Genomic DNA, 13,328 nt, shown 5'->3' with positions numbered 1-13,328 from the left:
TGTAGATCGCTACTCGGCCCTATGGCTAAGATCGCTACTCGGCTTAATGGCTAAGATCAAAGTGTAAATCGCTTCTTGGCCTTATGGCTAAGATCGCTACTCGGCCCTATGGCTAAGATCGCTACTCGGCCCTATGGCTAAGATCGCTACTCGGCCCTATGGCTAAGATCGCTACTCGGCCTTATGGCTAAGATCGCTACTCGGCCCTATGGCTAAGATCGCTACTCGGCCTTATGGCTAAGATCGCTACTCGGCCCTATGGCTAAGATCGCTACTCGGCCTTATGGCTAAGATCGCTACTCGGCCTTATGGCTAAGATCGCATCTCGGCCTTATGGCTAAGATCGCTACTCGGCCTTATGGCTAAGATCAAAGTGTAGATCGCTACTCGGCGCTATGGCTAAGATCGCTACTCGGCCTTATGGCTAAGATCGCTACTCGGCCTTATGGCTAAGATCGCTACTCGGCCTTATGGCTAAGATCGCTACTCGGCCTTATGGCTAAGATCGCTACTCGGCCTTATGGCTAAGATCGCTACTCGGCCTTATGGCTAAGATCAAAGTGTAGATCGCTACTCGGCCCTATGGCTAAGATCGCTACTCGGCCTTATGGCTAAGATCAAAGTGTAGATCGCTACTCGGCCCTATGGCTAAGATCGCTACTCGGCTTAATGGCTAAGATCAAAGTGTAGATCGCTTCTCGGCCTTATGGCTAAGATCGCTACTCGGCCCTATGGCTAAGATCGCTACTCGGCCAAAGTGTAGATCGCTACTCGGCCCTATGGCTAAGATCGCTACTCGGCCTTATGGCTAAGATCAAAGTGTAGATCGCTACTCGGCCCTATGGCTAAGATCGCTACTCGGCTTAATGGCTAAGATCAAAGTGTAAATCGCTTCTTGGCCCTATGGCTAAGATCGCTACTCGGCCAAAGTGTAGATCGCTACTCGGCCCTATGGCTAAGATCGCTACTCGGCCTTATGGCTAAGATCAAAGTGTAGATCGCTACTCGGCCCTATGGCTAAGATCGCTACTCGGCTTAATGGCTAAGATCAAAGTGTAAATCGCTTCTTGGCCTTATGGCTAAGATCGCTACTCGGCCCTATGGCTAAGATCGCTACTCGGCCAAAGTGTAGATCGCTACTCGGCCCTATGGCTAAGATCGCTACTCGGCCTTATGGCTAAGATCAAAGTGTAGATCGCTACTCGGCCCTATGGCTAAGATCGCTACTCGGCCTTATGGCTAAGATCAAAGTGTAGATCGCTACTCGGCCCTATGGCTAAGATCGCTACTCGGCTTAATGGCTAAGATCAAAGTGTAAATCGCTTCTTGGCCTTATGGCTAAGATCGCTACTCGGCCCTATGGCTAAGATCGCTACTCGGCCTTATGGCTAAGATCGCTACTCGGCCCTATGGCTAAGATCGCTACTCGGCCAAAGTGTAGATCGCTACTCGGCCCTATGGCTAAGATCGCTACTCGGCCTTATGGCTAAGATCAAAGTGTAGATCGCTACTCGGCCCTATGGCTAAGATCGCTACTCGGCCTTATGGCTAAGATCAAAGTGTAGATCGCTACTCGGCCCTATGGCTAAGATCGCTACTCGGCTTAATGGCTAAGATCAAAGTGTAGATCGCTTCTCGGCCTTATGGCTAAGATCGCTTCTCGGTCTTATGGCTAAGATCGCTTCTCGGCCTTATGGCTAAGAACGCTACTCGGCCTTATGGCTAAGATCGGCCTTATGGCTAAGATCGCTACTCGGCCTTATGGCTAAGATCAAAGTGTAGATCGCTACTCGGCCCTATGGCTAAGATCGCTACTCGGCTTAATGGCTAAGATCAAAGTGTAGATCGCTTCTCGGCCTTATGGCTAAGATCGCTTCTCGGTCTTATGGCTAAGATCGCTTCTCGGCCTTATGGCTAAGAACGCTACTCGGCCTTATGGCTAAGATCGGCCTTATAGCTTGTAGCGCTGGCTCGTTATATGAAAGATACTTTCTAGCGCCATCTGTTGGTCAGATGTAGTTTTAGGAACTGTGTCGCCGCTAAGGTAAGATAGGGTAAGAAAAAGGGCATAGACGAATTGATGCGAGAGAGTAACAGTGGCTAACGTCAACGGTGTCCATTTCACCGACTTTCTCGTAGAGGCTTGCCCCCACTTTTCCGGCGGCATGATCTTCCATTTCCTTTTTGGCAAGCGTAGAGAAAGGTTGGTTGTGCCTAAGACAAACCTGATGATTTAGTAAAGTTGTAACTGAATAAGTGCCATCGGGAAGTATTTGGTTTATATTAGCGGAGCTGTGGATCTGGAGGTAAGCGACTAGGAGCGAACGCTCAGTTAGATGGGTACAATTGTCGAATATTGTTATAGGGGCAAGCTTGTGGGGACAGCGCAGCCGATCTGCAAGGAGCAGCAAATATTTGGAAAGCAAGTTGACCTCCGGCGCGATCGTCGCCACCACTCGCCGGCAGCAGCAAGAAACAAATTAAAATCCCTAAAGAAGCCCAATTTCGGCCAAGAGATTTACTTTTCGAAGAAGCAGCCCGGAAAGAAAAAAAGCTTTTGTGCTGGGGACCAACGGAGCCTAGTTCGCTGAGCCGAGCGTTATAGTTATTAATTAATCCGCCCGCCGGTTAGTTGTCGCCGCTGCGAACCGTCCGCGCTATTTTGCCTCCGGGAATAAACCTTTTAAAAGGCCCAGTAATTACGCTCAGATTCGTCTAAATGTGAACCACAACCTAACAAAAAAAAACCCTATAGAACCGAAAGAAAAAAAGAGAAGAAAAAATCTGTAGAATAAGGTTAGATTAAGCTAAAAAATATATACGTAGAGTCATGTAGGGCGGCAAATCCAACGAGGATCGAATGTTCTGTTGGTTGTCGGAAAAAGTGCGAAATGAAAAAATAGTGTCATTTAAACAAGTGTAAATTTCGTGTCATCGTCATCTCCCCGAATTTTGGTTATATCCCTTGTTATAACCCTTGACCGTGATCTTTTCTCCCAATTCTAGCACTTCAACGAGGAAAGCGCTTTCGTCGGTGGATGTGAATAGTGCGGTGAGTGCCAAATTAATAACATCACGATATTTTATGTAACAAAAGAAAGGGGAAAAGTTTTATTCAAAAAATAATAAAAGTTATAAATTTTATCGTAAAAGAAATGGAGAAGTGACGATGATAAAACCGTATAAGTAAGCTCATTTTAGCCGAGCTAAAAGTTTTCATGCCGGGGACTAATAATTGTTGTTGCATATAAAAAAAAAAAAAAATGCCCTTCCAGCGGCAATATTCTTTTTAAATGTTCATAACATTTTGCCGATGAACCCAAATCCGTTTTCGATCTCGAGGTAACAACTGGCCTGTTGTATTTTTTCTCAGTGTAGTGGGTCGTTACAAGCTAAGATCGGCCTTATGGCTAAGATCGCTTCTCGGCCTCATGGATAAGATCAAAGTTATTTACATAATATAATACATATAATAAAATTTAAAAAAAAAGTTAAAACAAAGGTAAGCAAATTAAAACATTGAAAACAGAATAAAAGATGAAAAAAAAAACTATTAAAAAAACACTAACCGCTCGCCCGGCCTGCCCCAGAGGCATATATGTAATAATGTAATAAATATAATAAAATTTAAAAAAAATTGGAACAAAAGTAAGCAAACTAAAACTTTAAAAACAGAATAAAAGTTGGAAAAAAAATTATTAAAAATTAACAAAAAACAAACATTCATTGGCCATATCATGGCCTACTATAAGTCAAACCAGAGGCATGGTATAATACCCGCACCCCACACGTGGTGCACATAAAAATTGATAAAAATTAATAATAAATATGAAAAAATATTTAAATAGCTAAAACTGATATTGTTCCTAAATCAGTTGATTAAAACAAATTAAAATTTGTTAGCACATTAGTGTTGCCGGCATTCCTAATATAAGTCAAATCAGAGGCATGGTATAATACCCGCACACCACACGTGGTGCACATACAAATTGATAAAAATTAATACGTTTTTTTTCGATAGCAGTAAAAATAGTTGTCCAAAAGTGGAATGCCATATCATTGTATATCATTGTATATAATTGTTGCCATTTTTCGCAAATTTCGATGATGGTTCCCCTTATCGAAAAATGCAAAAAATTTGTCAATCCCGCCACGCCTTAAGCTCGCTTCGAAAATGTTGGTACTGCCCCACTGACCAGAGTGTTAACAGTATTTCGGCGCATGTCAAGTAGATTTCAGGCTTTTTCCTCTTTTTATGTAAATTAACATTGGGACTTTGTCGTTTTCAATAATTTGTTATACTTTGTAATTATATGTTATTTATTTTTAACTATTTTTATACATCTGATATATTCAAAACTAACATTCTTAAATTAATAAAACCGATTAAAAAAAATTGTCGGGCTTCCATATTTTATGCCGGTTTTGAATGCCGTGTACGTTATTTATATTTCCCAAACAATATAAAATGTTTACGTATATGTTTACGTATATAAATGACTAAGGTTTTTGTGTAAATTTAAAAACAAAAACACAGGGAACGCCTTTTAAATTAACCGTTACAAAATGAGGAGAGAGTTTCTTTTATTTGTTACGCAGACTACCCCTAAAAGCACGCTATTTTTACTGAACAACTGCGGCGTTGAGTCATTTTTCGAGTGCGCATACTTATAATTTCCAACTGGTTCTGCCCGTTTGATCATGGAGACCCTGCTCGTTTTTGTTTCAAGTTATCGCTTCTCGGCCTTATGGCTAAGATCAAAGTGTAGTATCTGTTCTTATCAGCTTAACATCTGATAGTTCCTCCATTGGAGGACAACAAATGTTAAACTGATTTTTGGAATCAGACGGAGTGCTAGGAGCTTGCTCCACCTCTGTCGCGGGTTGGCCCGGTATTGCAGTACCGCCGGGATTTCGGCCCAACTGAATAATAAATATGAAAAAATAATCAAATAGCTAAGCTAAAACTGATATTGTTCCTAAATCAGTTGATTAAAACAAATTAAAATTTGTTCGCACATTAGTGTTGCCGGCATTCCTAATGTAAGTCAAATCAGAGGCATTGGGTAATACCCGCACCCCGAACGGGGTCCACATAAAAATTGATAAAAAGTATTTCGTTTTTTTTTCGATAGCAGTAAAAATAGTTGTCCAAATGTAGAATGCCATACCTCGTTGAATTCGTAACAAAATTCCCTATCGATCCATGTACATACATTGAAATGCTAATTTTTTGTCATTTTTCGCAAATTTTTATGAATGCAAAATGCAAAAATTTGTAAAATTTTTTTTTTTTGAAAATCGAAAAAGTATGGATAAACATGGTTAGCTATGTTTATTAGCAGCACAAAACAGTCTTCATTTTAACTGTGCGACCAGTTTTGGCCAAGTTATGAAGAAAACGACAATTAAAAATATCAATTTTTTACAAACAAATTTTTTTTTTATTTTTTGATAAAAAATAATCCGTTTTTTTCGATAGCAGTAAAAATAGTTGTCCAAATGTAGAATGCCATATCTCGTTGAATTCGTAACAAAATTCCCTATCGATCCATGTACCTACATTGAAATGCTAATTTTTTGTCATTTTTCGCAAATTTTTATGATGGTACCCCTTATCAAAAATGCAAAAATTTGTAAAATTTTTTTTTTTTGAAAATCGAAAAAGTATGGATAAACATGGTTAGCTATGTTTATTAGCAGCACAAAACAGTCTTCATTTTAACTGTGCGACCAGTTTTGGCCAAGTTATGAAGAAAACGACAATTAAAAATATCAATTTTTTACAAACAAATTTTTTTTTTATTTTTTGATAAAAAATAATCCGTTTTTTTTCGATAGCAGTAAAAATAGTTGTCCAAATGTAGAATGCCATATCTCGTTGAATTCGTAACAAAATTCCCTATCGATCCATGTACCTACATTGAAATGCTAATTTTTTGTCATTTTTCGCAAATTTTTATGATGGTACCCCTTATCAAAAATGCAAAAATTTGTCAAATTTTTTTTTTGAAAATCGAAAAAGTATGGATAAACATGGTTAGCTATGTTTATTAGCTGCACAAAACAGTCTTAATTTTAACTGTGCGACCATTTTTGGCCAAGTTATGAAGAAAACGACAATTAAAAATATCGATTTAAAAAAAAAAAATTTTTTTTTATTTTTTGATAAAAAATAATCCGTTTTTTTTCGATAGCAGTAAAAATAGTTGTCCAAATGTAGAATGCCATATCTCGTTGAATTCGTAACAAAATTCCCTATCGATCCATGTACATACATTGAAATGCTAATTTTTTGTCATTTTTCGCAAATTTTTATGAATGCAAAATGCAAAAATTTGTAAAATTTTTTTTTTTGAAAATCGAAAAAGTATGGATAAACATGGTTAGCTATGTTTATTAGCAGCACAAAACAGTCTTCATTTTAACTGTGCGACCAGTTTTGGCCAAGTTATGAAGAAAACGACAATTAAAAATATCAATTTTTTACAAACAAATTTTTTTTTTATTTTTTGATAAAAAATAATCCGTTTTTTTTCGATAGCAGTAAAAATAGTTGTCCAAATGTAGAATGCCATATCTCGTTGAATTCGTAACAAAATTCCCTATCGATCCATGTACCTACATTGAAATGCTAATTTTTTGTCATTTTTCGCAAATTTTTATGATGGTACCCCTTATCAAAAATGCAAAAATTTGTCAAATTTTTTTTTTTGAAAATCGAAAAAGTATGGATAAACATGGTTAGCTATGTTTATTAGCTGCACAAAACAGTCTTAATTTTAACTGTGCGACCATTTTTGGCCAAGTTATGAAGAAAACGACAATTAAAAATATCGATTTAAAAAAAAAAAATTTTTTTTTATTTTTTGATAAAAAATAATCCGTTTTTTTTCGATAGCAGTAAAAATAGTTGTCCAAATGTAGAATGCCATATCTCGTTGAATTCGTAACAAAATTCCCTATCGATCCATGTACATACATTGAAATGCTAATTTTTTGTCATTTTTCGCAAATTTTTATGAATGCAAAATGCAAAAATTTGTAAAATTTTTTTTTTTTGAAAATCGAAAAAGTATGGATAAACATGGTTAGCTATGTTTATTAGCAGCACAAAACAGTCTTCATTTTAACTGTGCGACCATTTTTGGCCAAGTTATGAAGAAAACGACAATTAAAAATATCGATTTAAAAAAAAAAAAATTTTTTTTTATTTTTTGATAAAAAATAATCCGTTTTTTTTCGATAGCAGTAAAAATAGTTGTCCAAATGTAGAATGCCATATCTCGTTGAATTCGTAACAAAATTCCCTATCGATCCATGTACATACATTGAAATGCTAATTTTTTGTCATTTTTCGCAAATTTTTATGAATGCAAAATGCAAAAATTTGTAAAATTTTTTTTTTTTGAAAATCGAAAAAGTATGGATAAACATGGTTAGCTATGTTTATTAGCAGCACAAAACAGTCTTCATTTTAACTGTGCGACCAGTTTTGGCCAAGTTATGAAGAAAACGACAATTAAAAATATCAATTTTTTACAAACAAATTTTTTTTTTATTTTTTGATAAAAAATAATCCGTTTTTTTTCGATAGCAGTAAAAATAGTTGTCCAAATGTAGAATGCCATATCTCGTTGAATTCGTAACAAAATTCCCTATCGATCCATGTACCTACATTGAAATGCTAATTTTTTGTCATTTTTCGCAAATTTTTATGATGGTACCCCTTATCAAAAATGCAAAAATTTGTCAAATTTTTTTTTTTGAAAATCGAAAAAGTATGGATAAACATGGTTAGCTATGTTTATTAGCTGCACAAAACAGTCTTAATTTTAACTGTGCGACCATTTTTGGCCAAGTTATGAAGAAAACGACAATTAAAAATATCGATTTAAAAAAAAAAAATTTTTTTTTATTTTTTGATAAAAAATAATCCGTTTTTTTTCGATAGCAGTAAAAATAGTTGTCCAAATGTAGAATGCCATATCTCGTTGAATTCGTAACAAAATTCCCTATCGATCCATGTACATACATTGAAATGCTAATTTTTTGTCATTTTTCGCAAATTTTTATGAATGCAAAATGCAAAAATTTGTCAAATTTTTTTTTTTTGAAAATCGAAAAAGTATGGATAAACATGGTTAGCTATGTTTATTAGCAGCACAAAACCGTTACAAAATGAGGAGAGAGTTTCTTTTATTTGTTACGCAGACTACCCCTAAAAGCACGCTATTTTTACTGAACAACTGCGGCGTTGAGTCATTTTTCGAGTGCGCATACTTATAATTTCCAACTGGTTCTGCCCGTTTGATCATGGAGACCCTGCTCGTTTTTGTTTCAAGTTATCGCTTCTCGGCCTTATGGCTAAGATCAAAGTGTAGTATCTGTTCTTATCAGCTTAACATCTGATAGTTCCTCCATTGGAGGACAACAAATGTTAAACTGATTTTTGGAATCAGACGGAGTGCTAGGAGCTTGCTCCACCTCTGTCGCGGGTTGGCCCGGTATTGCAGTACCGCCGGGATTTCGGCCCAACTGAATAATAAATATGAAAAAATATTTAAGTAGCTAAAACTGATATTGTTCCTAAATCAGTTGATTAAAACAAATTAAAATTTGTTCGCACATTAGTGTTGCCGGCATTTCTAATGTAAGTCAAATCAGAGGCATTGGGTAATACCCGCACCCCGAACGGGGTCCACATAAAAATTGATAAAAAGTATTTCGTTTTTTTTTCGATAGCAGTAAAAATAGTTGTCCAAATGTAGAATGCCATACCTCGTTGAATTCGTAACAAAATTCCCTATCGATCCATGTACATACATTGAAATGCTAATTTTTTGTCATTTTTCGCAAATTTTTATCGAAAATGCCAAAATGTGTTAAATTTTTTTTTTTGAAAATCGAAAAAGTATGGATAGACATGGTTGTTTATTAGCAGCACAAAACAGTCTTCATTTTAACTGTGCGGCCATTTCTGGCCAAGTTATGAAGAAAACGACGATTAAAAACATCAGATTTTTTTATAATTTTTTTTTTGTGCACCCCGCACCCCGCATTTTTCATTTTATTTATTTATTTAAATATATTAAATGATACAAATTATTTTAGAATAATATTTTTAGCCATTAGCACCCCGCACCAAAAACTGTCAGCGTGGAAATTTTTCCTTTGCACTTCCACCAGCTGAGTAATTGGTATCAGATAGTCGGGGAACTCGACTATAAAGTTCTCTCTTGTTTTACTATTTAAATTCATTTTTGCCGCCAATCTATCGTTACGCAGCTATCGTTGTGGTGTAGAATTTAACAGCACTGCTACCTTCGATACTTCACAGCACTGCACAACAGCTGTTACAAAATAAAGTCGTGCGGAAAATTCAGCATTTTCGGCTAAAAGTCTATTCCAAACATGGCCAAGATCATTAAGGCGGTAAGTGCAACGAAACCAAATTTAACAGCAAGTGGAGAAACTGCGAAGGGAAATGGACGACTGATTCCCGCTCGAGTTACGCTGTTATTGTGGCCAATTGTTATTGTTATGTCATCGCTACCTTCTGCAGTCCACAGGTTTGACCGGACTGGCGGTGTCCACCAATCCGCACCACACGCTGAGTGCTCTCTACGGCAAGATCCTTCGGGCGGTGTCCAAAATGCCGCAGGATGCCAGCTACCGCAAATACACGGAGCAGCTGGTCAAGCAGCGCGCCGATTCCGTGGCTCAAGTAAGATTACCCGGAAACTTGTCGCATTTTGGTTGCCCAGGTGGATGGTAGCTCCATGTTTACCACCAATCAAAATCGGGATGCCAAGATACAGATTCGTGCAATTGTTATTTGGTTTTAAGATGGCTATTCTCTGCTTTATCCTGCAATTTTCCATTGCATCTTATAGTAGAAGTTCGTTTGTTTAACGAATTGTAAAATCTTTCCGTAAAAATATGGTTCTTATATTTATAATATAACTTCTTTTTGTTTATTCAAAATTTCTAACATATGTACAACGCTTTACACCAAAAAACAATTGTCAAAGTAGTGCAGAAAGAAGCCAAGTTTTATATCCAAATATCTTTTGATTTTCCAATATTATCTTTTAACATTTTTCGTCGCAGCACAAGGACATCACTGCCCTGGAAAAGGCCGTCGGCTGCGGTCAAGTGGAGGAGCTGATTGTCCAGGCGGAGAACGAGCTGATCCTCGCCCGCAAAATGCTGGGCTGGAAGCCGTGGGAGAAGCTGGTCCAAGCCGCACCTGCCAAGCAGTGGGACTGGCCACCAGCCCAGATCATGGAGCCCAAGGTTTAGTGCGCCTCAAGATCTACACATAGTACTAGTTAATCTACAGCAAATCGAAATGAGAAGAGAGCAATAAAGCCGTTGATAAGCAGGTCGCCTTATCAGCTAAAAAATAATTGAGCTTTCAAGTCTCGTCTGTCAGCGTGTTCCGGTTTTTGACTTTAAGCTTAGTGTTCAATATAAGATTGGAAATTTAGGTAGATAAAGCTAGGAAAAACCAAATGCTGTTAAATATTTCTTACTCTTTGCAATGATTTCCTTTATAAAAATATTGAGATTTTAGTCTATATTATTAAACCCGGGAACAGCCCCACAATATCAGCTCTCAGTTGATAGCATATTCAAGCCATCGATCCAGCGACGAACTCAGTTCGTTTTCAACATGCGTGCGCTTCAGTACCTCCTGCTGCTGCTCGTCATTTCCATCGGCTTGGCGGCTTCAGTGCCTCGCCAGCGTCGTCAGATCGATCTCACGGTTTCGGCGGACCACGACGACAAGGACGACGAGACGGAACTGGCGCTGGAGGCCATCGCCGGTCTGTGGAGCAGTGCAGACAGTCGGACGAAGATCGATGGATCAGCCAGCTTGGTGCATCGCACACACGGAACACAATCGGGTACGGGCAGCACCAGATACCAGGCGAAACTGCATCTGCACCATGACTATAAGAACAATGCGTATCCCTCGTAATCCAAGGTTCCGAGCAGGACTTTCGCGTGGGAGTGCGCATTACATTCGACAAATAGCGAACGGAGTTCCAGACTAAGGGCAAAATCGAGCGATTGCGTGAGGAAAGTGAGGCCACTGTATAAACAATCCCACTGACGGATAGATAACATTTTGACCTTCGCAGGCTTGGTTTTGTAGAGAATATAGAGAACATTGATGAAAATACAATATACCCGCATATTGTTCGCTTTATTGATTCCATTTTAATCGCCTTCTCCGGTTTTCTCGACCGTGAAGCGGCGCAACAACTTTCAGCTTAAAATTACAACTAGAACAACGAATTTGCACAACAGTGAGGTGGACAGGAGGAGAATAATAAATACAAGCCATTTCTTAAGTATAAATGCCATTAGTCAACATTGGTTTTCTATGGGTGGTCGCCTCAGGAATCGGGGTCACGGAAAGTAATCTATGGTGTACATTCATTGAAAACTTTAGGTCAAGTTCGCTGCGTTTTGTTTACTAACAATATTCCGCTGCTGACAAAGTATTTTGCTCTTCTCTAAAAGCTTTTTAAAACATTTGATTTAATATAAGCCACTTTGTCCTGGAATTCAAAAATAGTTCGATTCTACATAAAACTAAAATGTTGATATTGCTCTTATATATGAAAATAGTATTATTTTCTATTTCATTTAAGAAGACTATTATTTTCTATTTCATTCAAGAAGACTAATGTTTTCTACTTAATTCAAGAACGCTAATATTTAAAATGTAAAGTTTGCAATTCTGTATCTTCTGTAAGTTTTTACGTTTGCCTTATATGCTAATCTTTATAATATTTATAAAGAGTACCTGGTTTTCCTATAAGTTTGAAGTTTATCCAAAAGCACCTGCAGTTTCCAATGATAAATATTCTATAGTTTACTTTCTCTGTCGACGATTAGACAAAAACCACCCAATTGAGGTTAATATCATTGCATCTGCGTACGCAAAATGCTTGACCTTACTTCAGGCTAACTGATACTCCCTGCTTCTCCTGTTCCTTGAGTTCCTGGACGACAAAGTTGCGGAACTCCTCGTAGGCCACATCGATGTCCACATTGTTGATGATCTTGTGGAAGTTGCCCGGCGTCAAACCATAATCGAGTTCCACCTGGGCGGCATTGAGGCGCTTGCTCAGCGACTCCTCCGTTTCGGAGCCACGTTGACGCAGTCGTCGTTCCAGCTCCTCGATGCTCGGTGGATTGTTGAATATCAGTATGGGATTGAGATCCGTGCGACGTATCTGCTCCACACCCTTCTGCTCGATGTCCAGTATGCAGACGCGTCCCTGTGCCTGGATTTCCCTAACCGCCGCCTTGCTCGTTCCATACAGATTACCCGTAAACTCCGCCGTCTCGATGAACTCGTCGCCGGCGATCGCCTCCTCCATTTCCGGCCGTTCCACAAAGTAGTAGTGCACTCCGTGCTCCTCGCCAGCGCGTGGCTTCCGCGTGGTGTGCGATATGCTGAAGCCGAAGGTGCTGGGGAATTCCGCAAATAGCCTCTTCAGCAGCGTACTCTTTCCGGAGCCCGAGGGTCCGCATAGGACGAGGGGGCGTGGCCCGGGGGCGGTCATCTTCTTCTTGCTTCTCGTTAAGGTTGCCGCACTGCTGCTGGCGCCGCTGCTGCTGCTGCTGAGCGCGCGATTTACAATGAACAGAAAGCTTATCATCGCGTGGCCTTTTATTCGTACGGAACGGCACCAACAACACAAATAGCTGCCAAAAAAAGCTGGTTTTGTTCTTTTTCTATTTGGCTTTGGCTAAATTAAGAGAAGTGGGCGTGCTAGTGCGTGTGTGTGTGCGCCAGTGATGGGCGGAACTCGACTTATATCGATAGGCTGTGCAGTGCGATAGTTGCGAGTATGGTCACCCCTAGTTTCGAAAATTGTATTGAAATTTTTATTTTTCAATTAAATCAAATAAATATTAAAGAGCAACAAGTAAATAAGTTTAAAAACCAAATAAATTCAAATTTAACTTTTGAACATGCTCAACAAAGAACTATTTTAGTTATTTTAATGTTATAATATGCGTTTTATAAAATGCTTATTTGTTTTAAATCTATTTAAAAACCAGTTATTAGTCAAGCTTCCCAATGAAACAACGGTTGATTTTGGTTTAAAAACTGTTATATTCTTATACTGTTTTACATTTAGCATAGAATTTCAAACACACATACACACTGAAACTGATGCCGACTGAATTACAATGCATTTGTAGTTATTTTTAATTTTACTTTTATACCATTTTTATTTGTATTTAGCTTACAATAATTGTGAATTTCTCCCATCTGCTTGTTTCCGTTTGAATTATTT

General features: G+C 38.3%; 3 protein-coding genes and 2 non-coding genes across 5 annotated transcripts; 4 read left to right on the top strand and 1 right to left on the bottom strand.

Annotated features, from left to right (window-relative positions):
• Positions 1-4,732: 4,732 nt before the first annotated feature.
• Positions 4,733-4,928, top strand: LOC120450663. The gene has a single exon (XR_005616310.1). It is a non-coding gene; the product is annotated as a U2 spliceosomal RNA (small nuclear RNA).
• Positions 4,929-8,347: 3,419 nt separating this feature from the next.
• LOC120450652 lies at positions 8,348-8,543 on the top strand. Its single transcript, XR_005616300.1, has one exon. It is a non-coding gene; the product is annotated as a U2 spliceosomal RNA (small nuclear RNA).
• A 746-nt stretch (positions 8,544-9,289) lies between these two features.
• LOC120448716 (NADH dehydrogenase [ubiquinone] 1 alpha subcomplex subunit 5) lies at positions 9,290-10,412 on the top strand. Its single transcript, XM_039630886.1, has 3 exons — positions 9,290-9,435; positions 9,566-9,727; positions 10,114-10,412. Exons 1-3 carry the CDS (start codon positions 9,415-9,417, stop codon positions 10,303-10,305), a joined length of 375 nt encoding a protein of 124 aa, XP_039486820.1. The 5' UTR covers positions 9,290-9,414; the 3' UTR covers positions 10,306-10,412.
• Positions 10,413-10,561: 149 nt separating this feature from the next.
• Positions 10,562-11,194, top strand: LOC120448717. The gene is made up of 2 exons (XM_039630887.1): positions 10,562-10,913; positions 10,994-11,194. The coding sequence occupies exons 1-2, from the start codon at positions 10,679-10,681 to the stop codon at positions 11,041-11,043; spliced, it is 285 nt and encodes a 94-aa protein (XP_039486821.1). The 5' UTR covers positions 10,562-10,678; the 3' UTR covers positions 11,044-11,194.
• A 2-nt stretch (positions 11,195-11,196) lies between these two features.
• LOC120448715 (guanylate kinase) lies at positions 11,197-12,826 on the bottom strand. The gene has a single exon (XM_039630884.1). The coding sequence runs from the start codon at positions 12,681-12,683 to the stop codon at positions 11,973-11,975; it is 711 nt and encodes a 236-aa protein (XP_039486818.1). The 5' UTR covers positions 12,684-12,826; the 3' UTR covers positions 11,197-11,972.
• Positions 12,827-13,328: the final 502 nt, after the last annotated feature.

This window comes from Drosophila santomea, chromosome 3L (genome assembly GCF_016746245.2).
Source record: "Drosophila santomea strain STO CAGO 1482 chromosome 3L, Prin_Dsan_1.1, whole genome shotgun sequence".
Taxonomy (NCBI): Eukaryota; Metazoa; Arthropoda; class Insecta; order Diptera; family Drosophilidae; genus Drosophila; species Drosophila santomea.
Note: the sequence above shows the minus strand (reverse complement) of the source record. Positions and strands in the feature narration are given on the sequence as shown.

What these genes read in the sequence shown, in the direction of transcription:
- LOC120448716 (XM_039630886.1), top strand. Translation starts at nt 9,415, where the DNA reads ATGGCCAAGATCATTAAGGCG. An exon ending in TGGCCAAGATCATTAAGGCG is followed by an intron (nt 9,436 to 9,565) that starts GTAAGTGCAACG and finishes TACCTTCTGCAG; the next exon opens with TCCACAGGTTTGACCGGACT. An exon ending in GCGCCGATTCCGTGGCTCAA is followed by an intron (nt 9,728 to 10,113) that starts GTAAGATTACCC and finishes TTTTCGTCGCAG; the next exon opens with CACAAGGACATCACTGCCCT.
- LOC120448717 (XM_039630887.1), top strand. Translation starts at nt 10,679, where the DNA reads ATGCGTGCGCTTCAGTACCTCCTGCTGCTGCTCGTCATTTCCATCGGC. An exon ending in CACACACGGAACACAATCGG is followed by an intron (nt 10,914 to 10,993) that starts GTACGGGCAGCA and finishes TCGTAATCCAAG; the next exon opens with GTTCCGAGCAGGACTTTCGC.
- LOC120448715 (XM_039630884.1), bottom strand. Translation starts at nt 12,683, where the DNA reads ATGATAAGCTTTCTGTTCATTGTAAATCGCGCGCTCAGCAGCAGCAGC.